General features: G+C 36.4%; 4 protein-coding genes across 7 annotated transcripts in view; 3 read left to right on the plus strand and 1 right to left on the minus strand.

Moving 5' to 3' along the window:
* LOC120418410 (uncharacterized) overlaps nucleotides 1-8096 on the minus strand; it is a 27540-nt gene extending 19444 nt beyond the window's left edge. The window contains exon 1 of the mRNA XM_039580789.2: nucleotides 7438-8096. Coding sequence (XP_039436723.1) covers nucleotides 7438-7501 — 64 coding nt within the window. The 5' untranslated portion in view covers nucleotides 7502-8096. The remainder of the gene's footprint in view (nucleotides 1-7437) is intronic.
* Nucleotides 1-13406, plus strand: part of LOC120418376 (zinc finger protein 37 homolog) — a 26742-nt gene extending 13336 nt beyond the window's left edge. The window contains exons 1-4 of one of the 2 annotated variants that reach the window (XM_039580752.2): nucleotides 10577-10750; nucleotides 11258-12059; nucleotides 12150-12209; nucleotides 12264-13401. In XM_039580752.2, coding sequence (XP_039436686.1) covers nucleotides 10725-10750; nucleotides 11258-12059; nucleotides 12150-12209; nucleotides 12264-13220 — 1845 coding nt within the window. In that variant the 5' untranslated portion in view covers nucleotides 10577-10724 and the 3' untranslated portion in view covers nucleotides 13221-13401. Of the gene's footprint in view, nucleotides 1-10576; nucleotides 10751-11257; nucleotides 12060-12149; nucleotides 12210-12263 lie in introns of those variants that run through there. The other variant, XM_052711328.1, reaches the window with a different exon arrangement.
* Nucleotides 13407-13601: 195 nt separating this feature from the next.
* Nucleotides 13602-15113, plus strand: LOC120418418 (V-type proton ATPase 21 kDa proteolipid subunit c''-like). Of its 3 annotated transcripts, none has more exons than XM_039580807.2 (3): nucleotides 13602-13756; nucleotides 13840-14536; nucleotides 14603-15113. In XM_039580807.2, the coding sequence occupies exon 2, from the start codon at nucleotides 13851-13853 to the stop codon at nucleotides 14475-14477; it is 627 nt and encodes a 208-aa protein (XP_039436741.1). In that variant the 5' UTR covers nucleotides 13602-13756; nucleotides 13840-13850; the 3' UTR covers nucleotides 14478-14536; nucleotides 14603-15113. The 3 variants fall into 3 exon arrangements, with proteins under 3 accessions (XP_039436741.1, XP_039436733.1, XP_039436749.1); XM_039580799.2 differs by having other exon boundaries at nucleotides 14606-15113; XM_039580815.2 differs by having other exon boundaries at nucleotides 13840-14532; nucleotides 14606-15113.
* Nucleotides 15114-19068: 3955 nt separating this feature from the next.
* Nucleotides 19069-21796, plus strand: part of LOC120418384 (mitochondrial carrier protein Rim2-like) — a 31830-nt gene continuing 29102 nt past the window's right edge. Inside the window, exon 1 of the mRNA XM_039580763.2 lies at nucleotides 19069-20085. Within this exon, the coding sequence (XP_039436697.1) occupies nucleotides 20039-20085 (47 nt within the window). The 5' untranslated portion in view covers nucleotides 19069-20038. The remainder of the gene's footprint in view (nucleotides 20086-21796) is intronic.

Here is a 21796-nt window from a genome sequence, read left to right on the forward strand (position 1 = left end):
TGTACTTTGACTACACTGTAAAAATAAACCTGAACCTAGGTGTTACACCATTCTAAATCATGGTTTCGAATTATTTTTTACTCAGGATACAATTTAGAAATAACTGTCAGCCGAATAAGGCACAATCCCACAAAAAAAAGCCAAGTGCAGTCGAACAAATTGTCGTGAAATTCGTCGCTTTTGTACCATCTTTTGCTCGCAATCTTTGGGAAAACCGCCACCACGCCATCGAGACATCTGCAACGAGAGTTTTGCCTCACACATCGTTCGAATTACCACGTTCAATGCCACTTTTATTAGCCCCAAACAACGTGCCGAGCAAAGCCGGCAAAAGCCACCGGTTATTCGCGCCGCCGTCGCCGTCTAATCGTGCGCGTTTCAATTTTAAATAGAAAATCAATAAAACCCCCTCCACACACTGTAAAAAAGTGAAAACAAATTAATTCACACACACACACACACTGTTGAGTTTCGTTGTATGTTTTTGTTGTTGTTGAAGTGCATGAAAGTTGTGTGGCTCTGACTCTGTGTGTGCATTACTGGAAGTGGGTGAATCGAATTAATTCGGAATTTGCTCGTGTTCCGGTTTCTGTGTATTGTGTATTGGTATTCAAAACTGGGGTCTGCTCGTCCCAAAATTAGAAACGGAATCACTATGACATTTGCGACGAACCTAATTTGCATACCACACGGTCCATTGAGTTCCAACCAAGGGTTGAAGATCGACGTAAGAAACATGTCTGACTTGGTTATCAAACGCGAATGCATTACATCACTGTAGAGGGCTCAGCCTCCGCCGCTCAGCTCAGCTCGCGTGAACCCTGAGAAAAGTGTGTTGATTTATGGCAGCACCGCCACCAGCATCTTAGTTTAGAGTGTAGCAGAGTTATTGCTCGCAGCGATGACATTGACACGCTTCGTCGTGGGAAACGTTTTATGCGAGCTTTTATCTGGCTTATTTTTCGCAGTGCATTCACCACCAGACAACGTGAACGACCTTTAAATATTTTCCATCCCAGCTAGCGGCGAATGGGCGGTCGTTATGACAGTTGCCATAAACGATCACCTCGCGTTTGACAGTTCGACCATTATGGCAGACACTTTAAACATTATGTTTATCGAGATTGAGGATCTCCAGATAAATTTAATGGAAAAACCACGATTGAGAAACGAGAAAAGCAAACGCTTACTAAAAAAGTGCAATCCCCCGTCGGTGTGAGTGAACAAAGCGCCCAAATGTTTGGCCAAAGTTACTTAATATTTTTCCTCGAGCATCATCTCTCGGGCGCGAGTACTTGCTCACTTGCTGAGCATAAATTGCATCACCCTGGCGAACACATCGACTGCCACTGGGTGTTGTGTTGTCTTGGTGGCGCGTGCGGCGCTTACTCCACATTGTAATAAGAGTTTTTTTTTCTTTCTTATGATGAATAGAGTTATCTACGTGCGCATGTATTGCGTGTACGTACACGAAAAAGATTGAGGTTAAATTTTGTACCGGCCAGCAAAACAAATGGCGTGCTAGTGTGCGTGAGATCGGTCTTAGATAACTCCATGATTTCTTACAAACACTCGAAAACGTTACTTGAAGTTTGATGCAGGTATTGTGAAAAAGCAGCTTCAAAGTGCACAAATACTTTGGAGTGAGAGAGATTTAATCGAAAAGTTGAGATGAGATGTTTATCTGAGAGCTGATGAAAATTGTGCCGGTGAAAATATTTGCACATACATTTTTTATAGAAGGATTGCTTTTTCACAAAATGCTTGACAGAATAAGAAGAAACTCGCCCAAATATTACAAAAACAAGAATAAATTATTGAAGAACATGACATTTTTTTAAATATGTTTCTTACTTACTACTTATCAATTCTTCATAAAACTTTGTTAAGAACTGCTCACGTTTGAGCGATTGGAAAAACTCACAAAATAAACCGAGACAAGAAATAAATTTCAATACAAAAATATATGTATTTGAATTTTTAAAAATCTCACAAAACTATTGAAAGCAGCGTTGCTAAGTAGTTTTTCAGGAATATACATTTTCCCTGAATTTTCCCCATATCCGCATTCTGCGACCCCGTTTTAGTCAAATTTGAATAGAGTTGTTTATTACTATTACATTACAAAATGCATTTTTACAATCTTTCATCATCGCCATTTTTTCCGCCATCTTGGATTTAAACATTCTGAATCCCTTTGGGAGCGTTCTTTTTTTACGTAACGAAGTTGGGGGGGGGGGGGGAGGGAGGGGGAGGCGTTCGAAGGCCGTGTAACGCTCATTTTTTTTTAAATTTGTATGTAAATTATATTAGAAAAAAAAACAGTTATAGCGGTTACACTCAAACCCCGATGGTTTGACACCAAATGTTGTCAAACGAACGGGGTCACTTTTTAGTTTGACACCCCTTTTACACGGACTTCACGCACACAACCAAACGTTTGTTTTGATAGTGTGCGTAAGCGCCGTGTAAAAAGTGACAGTTCTTCACTTTTTAGTTTCTTTGTTTTTTTTTAAATTTAAATATAAATTTCTTTATGCATTCCCTATGTCAAAAGATGCAATTTTGCATCATCAGTTTTTCCAAATATTAGAAAATCTGTACCTTGAGGATTTTCTGATTGATTTTTTGTCTTCGGCAAAGTTGAAGGTAATGATTAGGCATATTCAGCAGCCGTACCCTAAGATGACAGTTTTTGTGAGTTGCGCGAATACACCGACAGATGGAAACGTGAGCCTCGTCGGAGCTCGTCCGTTAAATACGCTACTCAAAATTCATATGAGAATCTTTTTTTCATGACGGCTTTTGCGGCACGCTCCCATTAACTGTTCTTGAATAATATTTGATCATGGCGTATCTCTATACAACTTTTTCAAGAAAATGATTCCAGAATGCTTATTTTGTCGTTTTAAACCAAAACCAGGCAAAAAATATATTAATTTAAACTATTCGCCATTTTCAAAAGTTTGGCTAGATAATATCGAAGGCCGCCATCTTAGGTTCACAAAAAAGGGTACGGCGTACCCGGTACGCTGCAGTTTGTATTGGTGCTGTCAACATGCTCCCGGGCTGCTATTCAGTTAAAAAAGTGTACACGGAAAAAAATCTCATACTTTATTTATCTTTTTATCACTAAAGCTGATTTTTTTTTTATTTTTGTATTTTTATTTTTTTTACTAAAAAAATATCTTTTGCGCTAGAGTTTTTAGGATAGTGCAAATTCTGGTACCGAAAATAAGATTTTTTGGAAAAATGTTCAATCGAAAATGATTTAATACATTTATTGATAAAATGCACCGTTTTTTAGCATTGCAAAATGATCATGCAATTTAGGGAGCGTTCTTTTAATACGTAACGCAGTTAGGTGGGGGGGGGGGGGGTGTCGGCGTCTGTTACGAAATTTTACGAAAATTTGGGGAGGGACAGGGGTTGTGAGAAGAAAAATTTTGTTACGTAACGCAAAATTTTCATATAAGCACTAATAATAAATTGCAAAAATACCTGGTGTTACGCGTCACAGGGGGGTAGGGGGGTTCGCTCATCTATTACGATTTGTTACAAAGGGGAGCAAAAATCCCAAATTTTGCGTTACGTACTTTACGCTCCCTTAAAAAAATAAGCATAAGCATAGGTGCCCACCCGCAGTTGCTACTCCGTTATTGACCAGGACCTCCAGAAGTTACATCCACGAGCCGTGGAAGATAAGTGGAAGCTATCTTTCCTCGCTTCGCAACTTCTCAAAGGCCCCTATCATGCTGATCAGTACCGGCGCCGGCCACGACCAGTGGTAGGGTCACGGGGAAGTGGATGGGAATGTTAGTCCGATACTTGAGTGATAGAGACCGCCCAATCGACTGCATCTCCGACAAAGTATCACATGAGTTTTGAGGGGGTTAGTAGATGGGGATGAGGTCAGGATTCACGAGTGGCAGTGATGTGACCATGAGCATTTTGTTTGTCGGTTGAAAATTTTAAATCTTAGGCAGCCGGCTGCGGAAAGACAAATAATTGATTAATTAAAAAGTGTTTTAATCGAACGCGTGCCAACCGAGCAGTAGTGCTATGGGCTGGACTTATCAGTATATTTTTACTGTTTTTACAATTTAGATAACGCGAGCAAATTTCAAAAATAGTAAATAAATGACGCTTTACTCTTCATAAAATCGATAGTTTGATGAGTTAATACTAAAACTGCCAGTTGGGATAAATTTTTACGATCATTTATGACGAAAATTATCGCGAAAAAACAGGACTGCGCGTTCCTAGAAGCACTGCACTTATGATGTCATTATTCAATTATAATAACCAATCACCCCAAGCACACAAACAGCGACACAAAAGAAATGAAAATGAGCATGCAAAAACAAGACAGCGCGTCCCCGTGGTCAGCGCACTAATGATACCATTATTTAATTATATTTAACCATGACTTCTTAAATTCTTAAATTCTTAAATTCTTAAATTCGTAAATTCTTAAATTCTTAAATTCTTAAATTCTTAAATTCTTAAATTCTTAAATTCTTAAATTCTTAAATTCTTAAATTCTTAAATTCTTAAATTCTTAAATTCTTAAATTCTTAAATTCTTAAATTCTTTAATTCTTAAATTCTTAAATTCTTAAATTCTTAAATTCTTAAATTCTTAAATTCTTAAATTCTTAAATTCTTAAATTCTTAAATTCTTAAATTCTTAAATTCTTAAATTCTTAAATTCTTAAATTCTTAAATTCTTAAATTCTTAAATTCTTAAATTCTTAAATTCTTAAATTCTTAAATTCTTAAATTCTTAAATTCTTAAATTCTTAAATTCTTAAATTCTTAAATTCTTAAATTCTTAAATTCTTAAATTCTTAAATTCTTAAATTCTTAAATTCTTAAATTCTTAAATTCTTAAATTCTTAAATTCTTAAATTCTTAAATTCTTAAATTCTTAAATTCTTAAATTCTTAAATTCTTAAATTCTTAAATTCTTAAATTCTTAAATTCTTAAATTCTTAAATTCTTAAATTCTTAAATTCTTAAATTCTTAAATTCTTAAATTCTTAAATTCTTAAATTCTTAAATTCTTAAATTCTTAAATTCTTAAATTCTTAAATTCTTAAATTCTTAAATTCTTAAATTCTTAAATTCTTAAATTCTTAAATTCTTAAATTCTTAAATTCTTAAATTCTTAAATTCTTAAATTCTTAAATTCTTAAATTCTTAAATTCTTAAATTCTTAAATTCTTAAATTCTTAAATTCTTAAATTCTTAAATTCTTAAATTCTTAAATTCTTAAATTCTTAAATTCTTAAATTCTTAAATTCTTAAATTCTTAAATTCTTAAATTCTTAAATTCTTAAATTCTTAAATTCTTAAATTCTTAAATTCTTAAATTCTTAAATTCTTAAATTCTTAAATTCTTAAATTCTTAAATTCTTAAATTCTTAAATTCTTAAATTCTTAAATTCTTAAATTCTTAAATTCTTAAATTCTTAAATTCTTAAATTCTTAAATTCTTAAATTCTTAAATTCTTAAATTCTTAAATTCTTAAATTCTTAATTTCTTAAATTCTTAAATTCTTAAATTCTTAAATTCTTAAATTCTTAAATTCTTAAATTCTTAAATTCTTAAATTCTTAAATTCTTTAATTCTTAAATTCTTAAATTCTTAAATTCTTAAATTCTTAAATTCTTAAATTCTTAAATTCTTAAATTCTTAAATTCTTAAATTCTTGAATTCTTAAATTCCTAATTTTGAATTCAATTGAAATCAATTGTACAGCACACTGGACTCACAATCCAGAGGTTGCTGGTTGGTACTAGCAATAGTGGCCGACTTGTGGGCTGACAGCTATAAAGACAACTTCTTTTTTTTACTTAATTTCGACCAAAAAACTATATCTGTCCTTTTAATGTCAAAATTCTTCGTTTTTAAATTTGGCGAGAATTTTCAATAATATTATATTGAATACATTATTATTAAAACGTTTGTGATTTTCAGTCGCATTCAAGAAGGAAAGTTCCAATACTTTGATTTTTTCATCAAAACATATTGCAAACAAGTACCACGCGAAGAAACGCCACTTTCTGTTACTTTTCAGCTGCGTACCGCTTCATTTACGCTCCCTTAAAAAAATATGAAAGAAAAGCAGCAATGCAATTTTTTTTTTCAAAAAGCTAAAAATTTATCGTTTTTGACATTTTTGAACGGACTGATGTTTGCACAGAAAACAGATTCTTAATGTTTATATTTTGTGAAAAATGAGTTATAAGAACTATTTTTTTCTCGCATTGGAAACAATTGGTCTGTTATCAGTTTAAAAACTAAATGTTGGAAATTAAAAAAAAATGAATAGATTCAAGATAAGCTTTAGTTTTACAGTTTGATGAAAAGTTTAATGTTGAGGCTTCAAAATTGTATACAAAAAAGATGTTAAATCATTTTATAAAAAATATTTAGTTTTAACTTTGAACAAAAAACTCTATTCAAAATTTCTGTTTTCTTTTTCTAAAATTTTTACTTGAATCGAAACTGCAGTTTCAGTTATACCTATTTGATCAAACTATTAATTTATATAGAAAAAAAATGTGAGTGACGAACTAATCCACTCAGTTTTTTTTAAAGAATTCTTTCAATGTCAAAGTCCAGGCCACGGATGAGCTTTTTCAACAAATTTGACGTTTATCGAAATGATAAGCCAAATTTAAGACAGTTTTACTTTTTGTCTTACTTATGAAAGAATTATCTAAAGAATTGTTGATAAGACATCAACGAACAACTTTCTCGCAAAAATGTTACGATGCTTTTTGTGATTACAAACAAAATTAAATGATATAACAGTCAAAAGTGTGTCAAATTCGTCACCATTTCCAACTACCAACAATGTCAAAACTGTAGCAAGATGCGTAGGACGGCTAAGTTTGCTTTCCGCAAACAAAACCGCAAGTGTTTTTGTTGCAGGAGTAGAAAAAAAAAACATTCCAAAAATTCAAATCCGATACAGCCTTTACATACAGGCTCTGGCCAGGCATTTTGTTTGTCTGCTGCTGCGGTTGGTTAAGCAGACACGCACGTGGTTCGCTGGTGCTGATATGCGCGTGTAGTAAAGCAAGTGAGCTATTCACGCGCACCAAAATAAGCAGCTCAAATAAAAGGTGGAGGCGTTTTGTCGTCGCCTCGACTTGACTTGGAGCGTGTTCGTGTTTCACTCTCACTCTCGTTCAGGTCTCTCTCTGGACCAATTTGTAGACCTGTCCCACAAGCGACGGATCTTGGTTACTTAAGGTATGTGTCGCTCGGAGACGGTTTGGCGTACACAAATTCAAATGTCACGACGAACTCGCCTTGGCGCGAGAGGATTGTGTAATATCAGCAGCAGAGCATCATCGGCTTAAGGTTAAGTCGGTTTAAGGTCTACCCTCGATGCTTAAGGTTTAGCTCTCTCTCTATACTCACATGACGCAGCGTCAAACGCCAACAGCATCAGCAGTAATCCAATTATTCGCAGCAGGAACTTCATGTTGACCTCATCACTTCTTGGCTGTGTTGTGTGCTGTGTTGAAGATCCCACCCCGAGGGTCAATTGATCGAGGTCTGTGCCGTGGCCAAATGTGATGAATGAAGAGGAAGAAACCCAGCAAAAAAATCGCGCCGTGCCAGATTCGGAATCACCTCAAATGTTGCACATTTCTCGACCCACAACTCGGACAAATATGAAACTCTCTTCTTTCCTCCACTTTAACTTTTTTTGGGTTTCGCTTGTTTTTTCAAACTTTTTTTTTATTTTCCTCTCAATTTTTTCCTCACACACGACGACGACGGCGACGGCAGCCAAATGTAATCATCTCCTACTTTTATTTTGCGCACAAAAGAGGTTGTGATTGTCGGAACACCAGCCACAATTGTGCGGCGGAATTTACTTCTCTTTTTTTTTTGGTTTCGTGTGTGTTAAACCGCCAACAACTTTTTAATTTTACACTCTCGGCGAGTTGCTCAAGATTTAGCCTTGAGACTTGGGCACGGAACACGCGACACGATCACCACCTGCTGGAGAGAATCGAAGAGCTGAGCACACCACACCCCGACGAGCACGAAACTGCAACTGATCGGAGCGCCGAACGAAACGTGGGTCCAAAGTCAGTCGTGGTGATCATCAATGGGTCTCCACCAGCAGCAGCGCTTGGAGACTCTCTCGCCTTTCATTGAGAGACCCGCTTGAATGGTGATCGATTGGGGAAAGAGATAGTTGAGTTGACCATTCAATTAAATTGATTTTAAAATTTCCAGAAATTTAAATTTTGTCTTAAAATGCATTCAAATCAGAAATCCAAAAACTCCAGAACCCCAAACTCAACCATCTCTACCCAAACGTGAATTCATCCCCCTTCTTCGTGCGAGGATCGTGTGATCGTGTGATCGTATGGTTTATGTGTGTGTGATCGACCCTGTTTGTTGGGGTGTGCACCCACCAAAAACTCTCTCTTTTGTTCCGCCAGGCAGTTCAGTTAGTCATTCGACTGAATGAATCGCGATCGCAGAATTTGAGTGTGAGTGTGGGTAAACATTAATGAATCCGAACTCTTGCTCTCGATTTGACTCTCGCGCGAAGGAAGTTGGATGGAGACTTGATGTCGTGGGATTGTGTGGTTTGATGTGAATGGACCTTTAAGTTTGTGTTTCATTATAAAAATCTAAACTTTTTTAAAACTCTATCATTAATCAAAATAAAACTGCGTTAAGTTTATGAAATTTATAAATATATTTTTCAGTTTTTTTTTAGTTTTTACAATAAAATTTATATGTATTTTGTTAAAAAAAGGTTGATGCAAACATTTAAAAAAAAGTTGTTGTCCCATGACTAATCGAGGTGGAGAAAAAATATATTTAAATTACATAACAGTTGATAAAAATGTTAGCAAAATATTATACTTTTGGCGATTTCGTACATCTAAAATTATCTGAAATTCATCAAATGATTTTTGAATAAAGCCGAACACGCTAAAAAATAGTCTCAACCCAGAGGAATGCACTTGGACTTCTATTCAAATTTTGTAGTTTATTTAAGGTTTGGTGATAACTATTCAGGAAAAAATATCTTTGTCCCTCAATTCTTTTGGGCCATAGAAAGGTATATGGACAATTATTTTGCCGCCGTGACTATTTGAATTTTGTTTGTTTTTTGAGAATAAGAAATCTTACTCGAATTTTGTTTTTTTACTTCACTTTTTAACGGTCTGGACAGTTTATATGGGAGTTTATATCCCATAAGATTGTAACAGAAAAATCAGACATCGGGAGCAGACTGTTAATGTAAAATCGAATTTGCAATCGAAAAAACTTTACAAGTTTTTGCTAAAGTGAACAGTTTTCAAGAAATACCCAATTAAAATTAAATTTTGACTGAAAAAAATCCCGTTTTTCGATATTTTTAAATAGTGTCCATGATTTTTCATTTCTGAAAAAAAAAATTTCCAAAATTTGAGATAAATTATAATTAAATTGCTTAAGAGACATTGAAGATTGAACCTCTGGTTGCTAAAATACAGCATATAAAAGAAAAAGTGGCCATAAAATTTTAGTTTTTTAAAGTCTAATCCAAACAGCCTTTTTTCTAGTACCAATATCTCAGAAGGTAATGGTCAAATTCAATATTGAAAATAAAACTTATTAAGGCTTTCTAGTCAGAAATTTACCAACACATTCAAAGTATGTTTACATGACAGCTGGACGTTTGTTTGCATCAGGTTTCCTATCTCTTTCTAGGAAATTTTTTTTGTCAGGCGACTTCTAGCTGTTTTTTTTTTGACTGACTGCTCGATATGTCAGCCAACATACTTCGCAGGGCTGTGACAGCTACAGCTCGATCATTGTTTGCATCAGGACACTGTGACGAGGAGTTCGTCATTTTTGAGTTAAATTATATTTTTTTTCACTGGGCCTAGAAAGCCTTATTGTAAAATGTTTCATTTTAAAACATAGAAAAATGATAAAAAAAAAATGAATTTTTCAGCTAAATTAACCTTAGGTTGTTATATTTTGAACAAGGTTCACTTTATCGAACAATCTGTTTTGTACTTTTCGATTGCAAATTTAATTTTGCATTAAAAACTTATGTCAAAAAAATCGACTAAAATTTCTTTTTTTTTTTAAAAAAGCCTATGCAACTTTTGCTGTTTTTGTCCCTTAAACTAACCTTAAAAACATATTTAAAAAATCAAATAATAGAAAAAACGAATTTTGTGAAATTGTTTTTTTTTTGTTTAAAAAAAAAGTAGTTTTTAATAAATTTGGAAAAGTTTGAACAGTGTTTAGAAAAAATGCAACTTATTTTTTCCGTGCACTTCCTTCAGACAAAATTATTACGGGGAACTCTTGCGGCGAATAGCAGAAACAGCAGAAACTCACCACCTTTCAATGTGTCATGATGGAGCGTTCTTTTATGACGTAACGCAAAAGGGAATCGGGGGAGGGGGGTGCGCTCTCTTAACAAAACATTCTGGAAAATGTGTTGCGGTGCGGGAGGGGGTGGTCCTGGAAAAATATTTGTGTTTCGTAATAAAAGAACGTGCCCTTTGACTACCTCTTTGTTTGTTTTGTTTGACTAAACTGACAGATGAATTCGAAAACATAACAAAAAAGTAACTTAACATAAATTAAGTACCTAAAGTTTACGATAATAATTAAGGATTAAGGAAATTCCAGTTAAAAAATATTTTTTACACGTGTCATTTAATCATTTAAAGATGAGTTTGATGAAATCCACTGTCTGGTAAGCATATTTTGAAACATCTTTTAAAATTAAGCATAAACATCCATAACAAACCTTCCTTTACTTGATAAATTACAAAATCAAAAAAATATATTTGAATGTTTTTTTGAAAGGGTAGTATTTTGTTTTATATGCTTAAAGGACCTTTTTTCAAAGAAAAAAAAAAATAGATATTTTTATACCAATCATGTAAAATTGCATTCTCATTTGGTTTAGAAGCCATAGAAATAACAATCAATACTGACATAAGATTAAACGGGTTCTCGCTTATCTTTAAGTTTTTTTTTTTTGATTGTAGGGGCTACTTACTGATAGAATTTGAGATTCTTGTAGGTTTTGTTCTGGGAAACAACTTTGTAGAACATCGCGAATCATTCCAAATCGATCATACTATGTTATCGAGCGTTTTTCGATTTGTTAGTTTGAATCAAATGTAAATTAGTTTCCTGATAGTTTCTTCCTGGACCAATGAAACAACAAATTACAATAATCTCTTCAATTTTTCAGCCCTTTCGAAAAGCAGGAAATCGGGTGCAAAATCTGCGACGGCACGAGCGGTGCCATGGAGTCGATCTTTTGCGCTCCCGACAACAGCCGCCTGCTGGAAAAAATCTTCAAATGTACAAATGTACGGGTGGTTCCCGTATGTGGGATAATTTCGCCGGTTTGCGAGTTTTGTCACGATCGCATTAATCAGTTTGATGAGAGTTTTAAGCCTCGGTGTAGCGAGTACGTTGTGGAGAAGGTTAAGAGGAGCGTAGAGCCGGATGATGATCCGTTTGGGTGTTTGGAGGATCCGATGGCGGTTGAGGAAGAGAATAAGGCGGTTAAAGTTGTGGATGTCCCCAAGGTTCGGGAGGTTAAAGTTCCGAAAATCTTGGAAGAAGCCAAGGTTGGAGTTGAAAATGTTACGGAACAGGTCGATGAGATCAGAAAGGAGCTGAATAACTTGTTGGAAGCGGTTGAGGAGGATCAAGTGGAGCATGATGATTGGGACGATCATCATGAAAATGATGAAGAATCTTCTGAAGCTGAGGAAAAGCCTAAATCTAAAAGAGAGGTTTTCGATAAACTAAGAAAGCTTTCCAAATGTGAAGTTTGCGGGAAGGAGGTGGCTTATTTGAAGGACCACATGCGGGTACACAAAAAGGAGAAAAAGTTCAAGTGTCCGCACTGCGATCGCGGGTTTAGTCAGAGCAGTAACTTGGTCTACCATGTTCGGAAGCACACCGGAGATAAGCCGTTTGTCTGCACTTATGATAAATGTGATAAAGCATTTATCTGCAAAGCGCATCTGCTTTCCCATGAGGTAAGAATCGAATGTGTTGTCTAGTAATTTGTTGAATTTTCGTTGTTCGTGAATATTTATTGAGCCGGATCGATCTATTTTTCATTTCAGCGATCTCACATCGACGATAAGCCATTTCAGTGCGAAGTTTGCTCAAAACGCTTCAATCAGGTTTGATATTTTTATACATTGCATTTCTTCAATTAACTGATTTATTTTTTCAAGGCCTGTAATTTGACCAAACACCTTCGAGTTCACTCCGGAGCTAAGCCTTATACTTGCAGCATTTGCGGAAGAGACTTTATGAATCTCTCAAACATGAAGGCTCATGAAAAACGTCATAAAGGAGAGCGGAACTTATCCTGCCAATTGTGCCCTAAAACATTCTATGACAAGCATCATCTGGAACGTCACGCCCGCGTTCACTTCAAGCCGTCCAAAGTTTCCTGTAGCATTTGCTCCAAGGAATTCACATCGGAACGAGCCGCTAAAACCCACGAGCTGAAGCACACAGAACAGCTGGTTTGTAAAATTTGCTACACCCACTTCGAAAGCGCCCGTTTGCTCAAGTTCCACATGAAGAGCCACGACCGGAAGCAGTTCCAGTGCCTCAACTGCCCGAAAAGCTTCATCCGGGAAGATGTGCTCACGAAGCACATTCAGCGCGTTCACGTGGACGGTCTGGCCAAGCCGAATCAAACGGTGATTCTGGTCGCTCCGGAGCGCGCCCAAGCTCAGCTGGACGCTGGCCTGGAGGAACCGTACTGCTGCCTGGTCTGCGACAAACTGTTTAGCACGTCGCAATCCCTTAAAGTTCACTTGCGAATCCACATTACCGGTGCGCGTCCATTTCCGTGCGTAAAGTGTCCCCGATCGTTCAACCAGAAGGAGCATCTGCGCGTGCACGACCGGACGATTCACACGGGGGAGCGGCCGTTTGGTTGTACTGTTTGCGGGGAGAGATTTGTGCGGGCACATTCGTTGAAGGAGCACATGCTGGGCCATGGAAGCGGATTGGTGCAGGAGGCGGAGCTGGAGGTCAGTGAGGAGGTGGAGGTTATAACCGGGGATGTGTGCCCTGAGGAGATCGGAGGCGATGCGCAGCTGGTGGAGCTGGCGTCGAGTGTGGTTCCGGAGACCGGACAGGTCGTTGTTAAGTTTGAGGTGAAATGTGCGAAATGAGGGAATAATAAATGTAAGGATAAAGTTAACGATTGTGCTTGATTTTGCTGGGAAATTCCTTCCTTCCTCTATTCTACGGAGAAGCAATCCACAACTTTGTGAAGCGAAATGAAACGCCCGAAGATGAAACACCCTTTCCTATCTCGGGACGTGCTATTCAAGTATCTAAAGTTCTTCGTCATTATGCTTGTCCTTGTAGCATTAACGATGCTCTTTTTTTGAGTGGCCAGAAATAAATGTATAATTCATTTAATTTAACATCACCAACAACGCTGACTGCATCTGACTTTCCCGACTAGCTAGTTTGACCTGTAAAAGCTTGCACTAGTAGCCTACAGGGCGGCGCTGTTGCCAGCTCGTAATTTCATTTGTTTTTCTTTTCCGTGTACACGACGTTTACAAAATATCGATTACTCACCAAACTGTCACTCGGGCTGTCACTTTTCTTCTTTTCGCAGTGAGGAGGGTCATATGATACACGGGGGATCAAGTGACTGACTGATTGTGTGTAAATTTGCTGAAAAATCGACCAGAAGGTAGGTTCTCCCACTGCGTTCCGTGACCACCGGTGTCGAACGCGCCCCAGACAGTGTAATTAAGGTGAATTTATCGTTTGCAGACGGCCACACGATGCGCTACACTCTCGGGTACACCCTCGTCGGAACGCTGACCTCGGTTTCGACGGTCCTGATCCTGTACCATGTCCTCACGGGCAAGGGCGAGCGCGTCAGCGTCGGCTGGTTCCTGGAGGAGACGTCCCCGTACATGTGGGCCACCCTCGGCATCGCGTTCGCCGTTGCGCTGTCCGTCGTCGGAGCGGCCATGGGAATTCACACGACCGGAGTCAGCATCGTCGGTGGAGGTGTCAAGGCCCCGCGCATCAAGACCAAGAACTTGATCTCCGTCATCTTCTGCGAAGCCGTCGCCATCTACGGTCTCATCACGGCCATCGTCCTGTCCGGAATGCTGGAGAACTTCTCCTGGTCCACGATCGTCGCTAACGAGAACATCCGGAACAACAACTGGTTCTCCGGTTATGTAATGTTCGGCGCTGGCCTGGCCGTCGGTCTGGTCAACCTGTTCTGCGGTATCGCCGTCGGCATTGTCGGTTCCGGTGCGGCCCTGGCCGATGCCGCCAACTCGGCACTGTTTGTCAAAATTCTGATCGTCGAGATCTTCGGCTCGGCCATCGGTCTGTTCGGACTCATCGTGGGCATCTACATGACCTCGAAGGTCAAGATGGGCGACAAGGAGTAAATCCCCCCTTCACAAGTACCAAAATAACCGTAGAGAGAGAGGATCCAGAACAAATGTGGGTGAGTTGCTCGAATCCCGGCGGGAAGATCTCAAATTCCAACCCAACAAAACTTTATTAATTTCAGCAGAGTATTAAAATTACCGAAACAGAAATGAGACAAAAGTGACTCGTGAAGGGCGGCATCAGCAAGAAGAGTTATCTTAAAAAAGTAGTGTTACTCTCAAAGGCCATTCCAGAAGTACGATCTATCTACACTCACAACACACAACCCAAACAACAAACATCCGGAACCATCTTCAAAATACTTAGAAGTTGCTAAAGTTTCGAGCAACGTCAACTTAATATATATTCTGTCTTTATTCAAACTCCAACGAGGATATTTTTTTGCTGAAAAAGAAGTAAACAAACCCCCCATCTGTATGTGTAAATTGGTAAATATTGTTTATTATTGTTTTTACTTTCATATTTTTGCGTTAGTTTAATGCACAAACGTGTGTTTAAATTAAAGATGGTTTAAATATTGTATAAGCTTAAAGAAACAAAAAAACACTTAAACGTTAGTGGAAATCCCGCGCATTCAGATGTAACCGAACGCGAAATCATGAAATAAATGTTCAATGAACGTCACACAACAATTCGAGTTTGTATTTTATTTACTTCAATTAGAATATTGAGAAACATCCCAGTTATATTCGTCCTTTGTAGAATATAACACTAAAATTCATTGAAGTTGTCAGTGTTGAATGAATACAGTATGTAAAAAAAGTATTTACTAGGGTGGGTACGTTTTTCAAAAACTTTTCGGATCAAGTTTTAGTATGGTTCCCCTTGTAGGTCATGCCCATAGGGACTTTCATGCCAAATATCAGCTCATTTGGTTGTAAACTGGCTGCGCGCATCAGGGTTAAAGTTTACATGGGAATTACTATGGGAAATTGGAACTTTTTGTTCAAACGCTCCTACAGGTCTGGGAAAATCACGCGCCAACTTCTGGTATGGTCAGGCCTATGGGGAATGGTCTGGAGAACACTTTTCCCGAAGAGAGCATATGGATTCGTTGTCCCTAGACCTGGCGCATCGGCAAACAATCCGATGTCTCCGGAATCAACGGTTTTCCCTCAAAAAGCATCAAATTTTCCTTAGCATGCTATGAAAGCTTGATGAACACCGCGACGCCATACGTCAGGCAGCTACCACGTGGTTGAAATATTGCAAAAAAATACAAATTTGCTAAGCAAAGATCCTGAATTCAACTAAATAATATCAGGATTACTCGAAATGATAATTTTCTAGTTAAAAGAAGGATTGCAGTTAAATATTCCAGCCGTTTCTCACCCACGTGGTAGCTGCCTGACGTATGGCGTCGCGATGTTCATCAAGCTTTCATAGCATGCTAAGGAAAATTTGATGCTTTTTGAGGGAAAACCGTTGATTCCGGAAACATCGGATGTTTTGTCGATGCGCCAGGTCTAGGGACAACGAATCCATATGCTCTCTTCGGGAAAAGTGTTCTCCAGACCATTCTTCATAGGCCTGACCATACCAGAAGTTGGCGCGTGATTTTCCCAGTCCTGTAGGAGCGTTTGAACAAAAAGTTCCAATTTCCCATAGTAATTCCCATGTAAACTTTAACCCTGATGCGCGCAGCCAGTTTACAACCAAATGAGCTGATATTTGGCATGAAAGTCCCTATGGGCATGACCTACAAGGGGAACCATACTAAAACTTGATCCGAGAAGTTTTTGAAAAACGTACCCACCCTAATATTTACACCCCTTAGGCACAATGCACATTTTGTGATGAAACATGTAAACAATTTAAAGTTTGACAGAAACCTAGTACTACGTTTTGTTCAGAAACTCATGCCGAACATTTTGCTACAAAAAGCGCATGAAAAGATGATTTCTATAAAAAGTTATATAACAAATACTACAAATGATTGATTGAAAAAAAAATATAATTTGATGATTCTTGCACAAAAATATCAGAAGGTATAGTGACCGTAACTGTAGTTTGTGAGTTCTCTTTTTTTATCTCGTGATTCTCAGCATAAGCATTCGCTCACGAAAACTCACTGAAGATTTGTTTGTTTTATCCGACCAAATGAATGAAATAATGTCCCGTTTACTATCGGTGGGAAATTTTGTTTTGTGGTAACGCTCTGTTGAGATGGGGGATGATTGTGAATGCGGGAATGAGAGAGAAAAAGAGCTGTGAAAGTGTGGAAATGAGATTTCGGGCATGATAATTGAAGACGCTGAAAATTAAAAGTTTGATATTTTTACAACCCTGTAAAAAATATTAACGATCTAATTGGATTAACATTTTAAAATAAAGTTTTGCTTGTAATATTAAAAAAACAAAATAGTAGAGAATTTAAAACATCAGAAAAAGAAAATAAGCAGACTTCGACGAAATCCGGAATATCTCCGGTAAAACAGACATAAACTAGTAGCAAATCATTAAAAAAAAAATGTTTTCGGAAGGATAGGAAAATTTCACGAAAAATATCGACATTAGAAAATGGTGGGTTGTTTCAGTGAGACTTAGAAAACATCAATTTTCCTGTTTTTAAATCTTTATATGGCAATATCTCAGCAACTAAGGGTCGTATCAACAAACTAATCAACAAACAAAATACATATAGAGAATTTTCTCAGCTTTTCAAAAATATTTTTACAAAAGTGGACAAAAAAAGTGTTTTTTTTTTTGCAAATCAAAAAGGGAAATTAAAAATCACCAAAATTTATTTAAGTGTAGTCCTTATCCTACAACATTGCCGAAGACACCAAATCGATCAAAAAATTCCTTCAAAGATACAGATTTTTGAATTTTCATATATCAATTTTGTATGGGCAGTTGCGAAATTTGTATGAAAAAGTGTATGGCCAAACTAATGATGCAAAATGGCTTCTTTGGGCATACCGAAAGCACCAAAAAAGTTACAGCCGGATTAACAAAATCAAAAATTAAAATTAATAAAAAAAAGACCGATTTCGTGTAGAGTTGCTCATTTGAAAATTAATATTTTCTGTATAAAATGATTCCATGTTCCAAAATAAAATCTACGTGGAAATCTAAGCCTTTTTTTAATTCTCTAAAATGCTTCTTAGCCATCTTTACTATTTGCGTAACATCGGAAAACAATATAAAACCGTACAATAAACACCTTTTAGTCTGTTTTACAATGCACTAACTCACAAAAATTTAATGTGATTCTCACAATATCATAATCTAGCAGCATCCTTTTTACAAATTTCTTGCAAGGTTATTTGTTTTTTATCTGAATGTTTAAAAATATCAGCAAAAAAATATCTTTCATTTGCGTCCAGACAGCCAAAATCCGTTTGATATGTCGCGGATTTTTTTAAAATTGTGTAAAAAAATGTGGACCACCCTAACACGGCGTAGGTCACTCTAATGGCCAAATAAAAAAAAATACGGGTCTAATCTAGGGTCTAATTATTTTGGCCAGAGAATCTCCACTCCAATTTTGAACCCGATCCGAGCACTATATAATATATATCATTTTACATTTTGGAAATAAAATAAAAAATTAATAATTACCTATAACGATGCCAACATTTCAAAAAGCATCATGTACAAACCATGCGTTTTGAGAAAAACGCATTTGAATGTTGAGCATCCATTTTCAATTACCATTTTTATATAAAAGCAAAATAAGATGTTCTAATGATAACAAACGATAAAAAACGTTGCTTTTGTTGATACTTGATCATCCATATTCAATAAAACATTATTCCCGTAATTTTATTTGAGAAAAAACAAACATAACTTCTTTTGAAATCACCAACGTCGATATCACCCTGCTGTCACTGAGGGGGGCGCTTTGTTATGATTCGTTTTTCTTCGCCGAATGTACATGGCGCTTTTTTCATGTTGCTTTTTTTTCGTCACGAGGTTTATGTAGCCTTTTTTGACAGGTTGACAGGGCTATATAAACAGGGACTGCTGATGGCAGAGATTTAGTTTATGTTACTTTATTTAAAATCATGATTAAACAGACTTTACTAAAGTAACTTTTGCTTATTTTTGGGGGAAAGGTAGCTTATTAGAAGTACTTTCAGAATATACAATAACCCAGAAAGTGTCAAAATGTACATGATGCCTTTTGAAATGTTACCGTCGATAAGAGTCTTACCCGGAGTCTTTGCTGGAGATACTAAATCCGATCAAACATTAATTCTATGCATAATACATACCATTTTTGAATGGGCAGCTACCGACATTTTTTGAAGACTTTTCTGAACGAAACCATAATGCAAAATAGATTTTTGGACAACAACAAAAAAAACATCACAAAGTTTTAATTAACAGTCTGGACCCGGAGCCTAATTTTTCTGTTACATTCTTATTGGAATTCCATATAAACTGTAACGGGAACTGCAGGCACCGGGTCCTGACTATTAAAAAATATAATAAACTCTTATGAATATTACCCATTTCGTGTAGAATTGCTTACCTTGAACATTCTTCACATTGAGCACAGCGCACTGTGCCTGTTGCGTAGTTTACGAATGTCGCCTCGTTGTGAAATTTCTCTGGCTTTTCTGAGTTTCTGACAGCTCGTTCAGTCATCGACCAACCAGCAACCAGTTCGGACGTGAAATTCGTATGCGCTCGCTAAAAAGTTTAAAAATAAGCGAAAAAAATCGTTCGTGTTCTGATAAAGTGAAAAGGAAAAAAAAAGTAAAGCAAAGTTAATCGAAAGTGATTGATGCAAATTAAACTCTGTGTGTGAGAGACAGTGGCGAGAAGAATCCTGCTCGTTGTTGTTGTTATTGTGATTGACCGCGAGAGCGCGCGTGTGTTGTTAAATACGGCAAGTGGCCGGAGAATCGGCTCAGTTTCCTTGCACCCTCGGAACTAATCGCACAACAGCAGCAGCAGCAGCAACCAAACCTAACCTCACTTTTCGCCGTCGGCCGTCTGTCATCCGGGAGAGAGAGATTTCACCATCGCAGGACTCGTTGGTTTTCTGTGGCTCTGGCCTTGTTTTGGTGTCTTTTCGTGTTTACTTTCACCAAATTAAACTTCATCAAAAAGAACAGAACCAGTCAGAATTCGGAAAACCGGTTCCATCGGCAGCAGAAGCAGCTCTGATTACATCACAGAGAGCTCGCGGCTCTGCCGGAGCTGAGCGCGAGGAGCGCCAGTGCTTCGCCCCTCCTCATCGTAGGGGGCCCGTGCTGATATTTCCAGTTTCAGTGAACGACGTCTGAGGGGGGAAAAAGTATGTGACTGTAGTTCGTTCCGTGGCCTACTTGAGAAGCAACAAAAAACGGTTCGGGTTTAAATCAGAAGAATACGGAAATTTGTTTTTATCACGAAAATTTTACGTCGTGAAAGAATAATAACGATTTCGGGTAGTAAAAAACGTAAAAAAAAGATTGTGCGTGCCCTTACGTTGGTATTGTGCGACGAAGAGAGCAAGAAAAGTTAACTTTCGTTGCTGTGTTGGTGTGTTAATTTTCGTAATACACGGTTAAGGGAAGAAGTAAAGAAAAAAAAACAAAATATCAGAAATTTCTGAAAAAGTATGTCAAATCGTGAGCGAGATACATTAATTCATCTTTTCGCTGGAGGGTAAGTTGTTCTTAATTTTTATCGATATTCACTTTCCTGTGTGTCCCCCTACTCAGAAAATTCAATATTCATAAATGTTATAAAACAATGCAAAATCAAATTGGGATCCTTACTAAAACATGTAACTAACCGAATTTAAATATCATCAACTAATATTTTTGTAACACTTCCCAAACTTATTGACTAACAATTTGTTTCATTAAAAGTATTCTCCATAATATATCATACTTTCATCTTCTTACATGCGATTTTTTAGACTCTGATATTGTGCAAACAAGATTTTCTAGAATATTTGTTTTGTAGGGGGAAATGTACGAATAATGGAATACTTAAAAAAAAAAAAGCGCGTCTAAAAGGTTTCTCATAATTTATACTTAAAATTTGGCTGAAATGTGTCGTAAAACTCGAATTTGATGTAAAAAGTGAGAAAATAGAAAATACGAAAACGTTTTTTCAATCATAAATACGATTATTCGAAGTCCAAAGAAACCTTTATCTCAGGAACTTCGAATAATCGGATTATGATTAAAAAAAATGTTTTAGTATTTTCTTTTTTCACAATTTTTACATCAAATTTGAGTTTTTACAATCCATGGTAGTCAAATTTGAGTGGTTGATTGCCTGTTACATCTTACATTACCAAATGCATTATTAATATTTCATTACTGCCATTTTGGCCGCCATTTTGAATTTGATATTCCCAAAAAACTTTTGAGTAAACAAGACAGTGAAATAATATTGTTTTTCCATGACTCGTTTATCCGAAGATTTGATGTGCATATTGTTCGAGGACTTCGGAAAATCGAGTCTGTATCTATACATTTATTAATAGAACCGTTACAATAGTAATGCTTATAAAACAATTTTAAAGATGTTTATATTTCTAACATCAATCATTGTTCCTTTAGTTGCCGAGATATTAGAACTTGAATTTCTTTGGTAAATAAATTCCGAAAAATTCAATTAAAACGTACTTTTTCTGTTTAAAGAACCCATAGAAGGGTTTACTCTAGAATTTGTCGGTTAGTTTTTCTTTCTGAGGTTGTAACTATACACTTATTGGTAAATTAATCTTTTCATAAATAAATTCAGGATCGGTTAAAAATAACTATTGATAAGCAACAAATAATTAAAAAATAAGATAAAATAAAGTTTTCTCGAAAGTATTAATTTTTTGTCATCAAAAACATAAAAAATTATAAAAACTAAATGTTTTAAAAGTTTTAAGTAAATAAGTAAATTCAGCGATTACGTTTTTTTTTCTGAACTGCTTCTACCACTACCAACTACTTTGCCGAAGATACTAAATCGATCAGACAATTACTTTCTAAGATAGAACGCTGCAGGTTAAAAAAAATACGAAATATCATCGCGTTTCTTAAAACTTTCACAGTATAACATTAGGTACCTACATCTAAATTTGATAACTAAACCTGCGCTGGCTTAGCTCAAATTAAGGTATTTTTACTTATTCACTGCGAAAAGGGACACAATTCAAAAAATGATCTTTTCGGTTTTACAATTACCAAAAATAAAGAAAATCTGCCAACCCTGTTTAAAGTTATGAATTCTTTTGTTATTATTACATTGCTCTTCAACACAAAGACATATGACGTGAAATTGTTTCAAAAATACTTTCAAAACTTTACTTCATTAAATTAAAAATCCGGTTGCTCTGTTATTGCCACTTAAGAATAATTGAATTCAAAAA

Source organism: Culex pipiens, unplaced genomic scaffold (genome assembly GCF_016801865.2).
Source record: "Culex pipiens pallens isolate TS unplaced genomic scaffold, TS_CPP_V2 Cpp_Un0001, whole genome shotgun sequence".
Classification (NCBI taxonomy): Eukaryota; Metazoa; Arthropoda; class Insecta; order Diptera; family Culicidae; genus Culex; species Culex pipiens.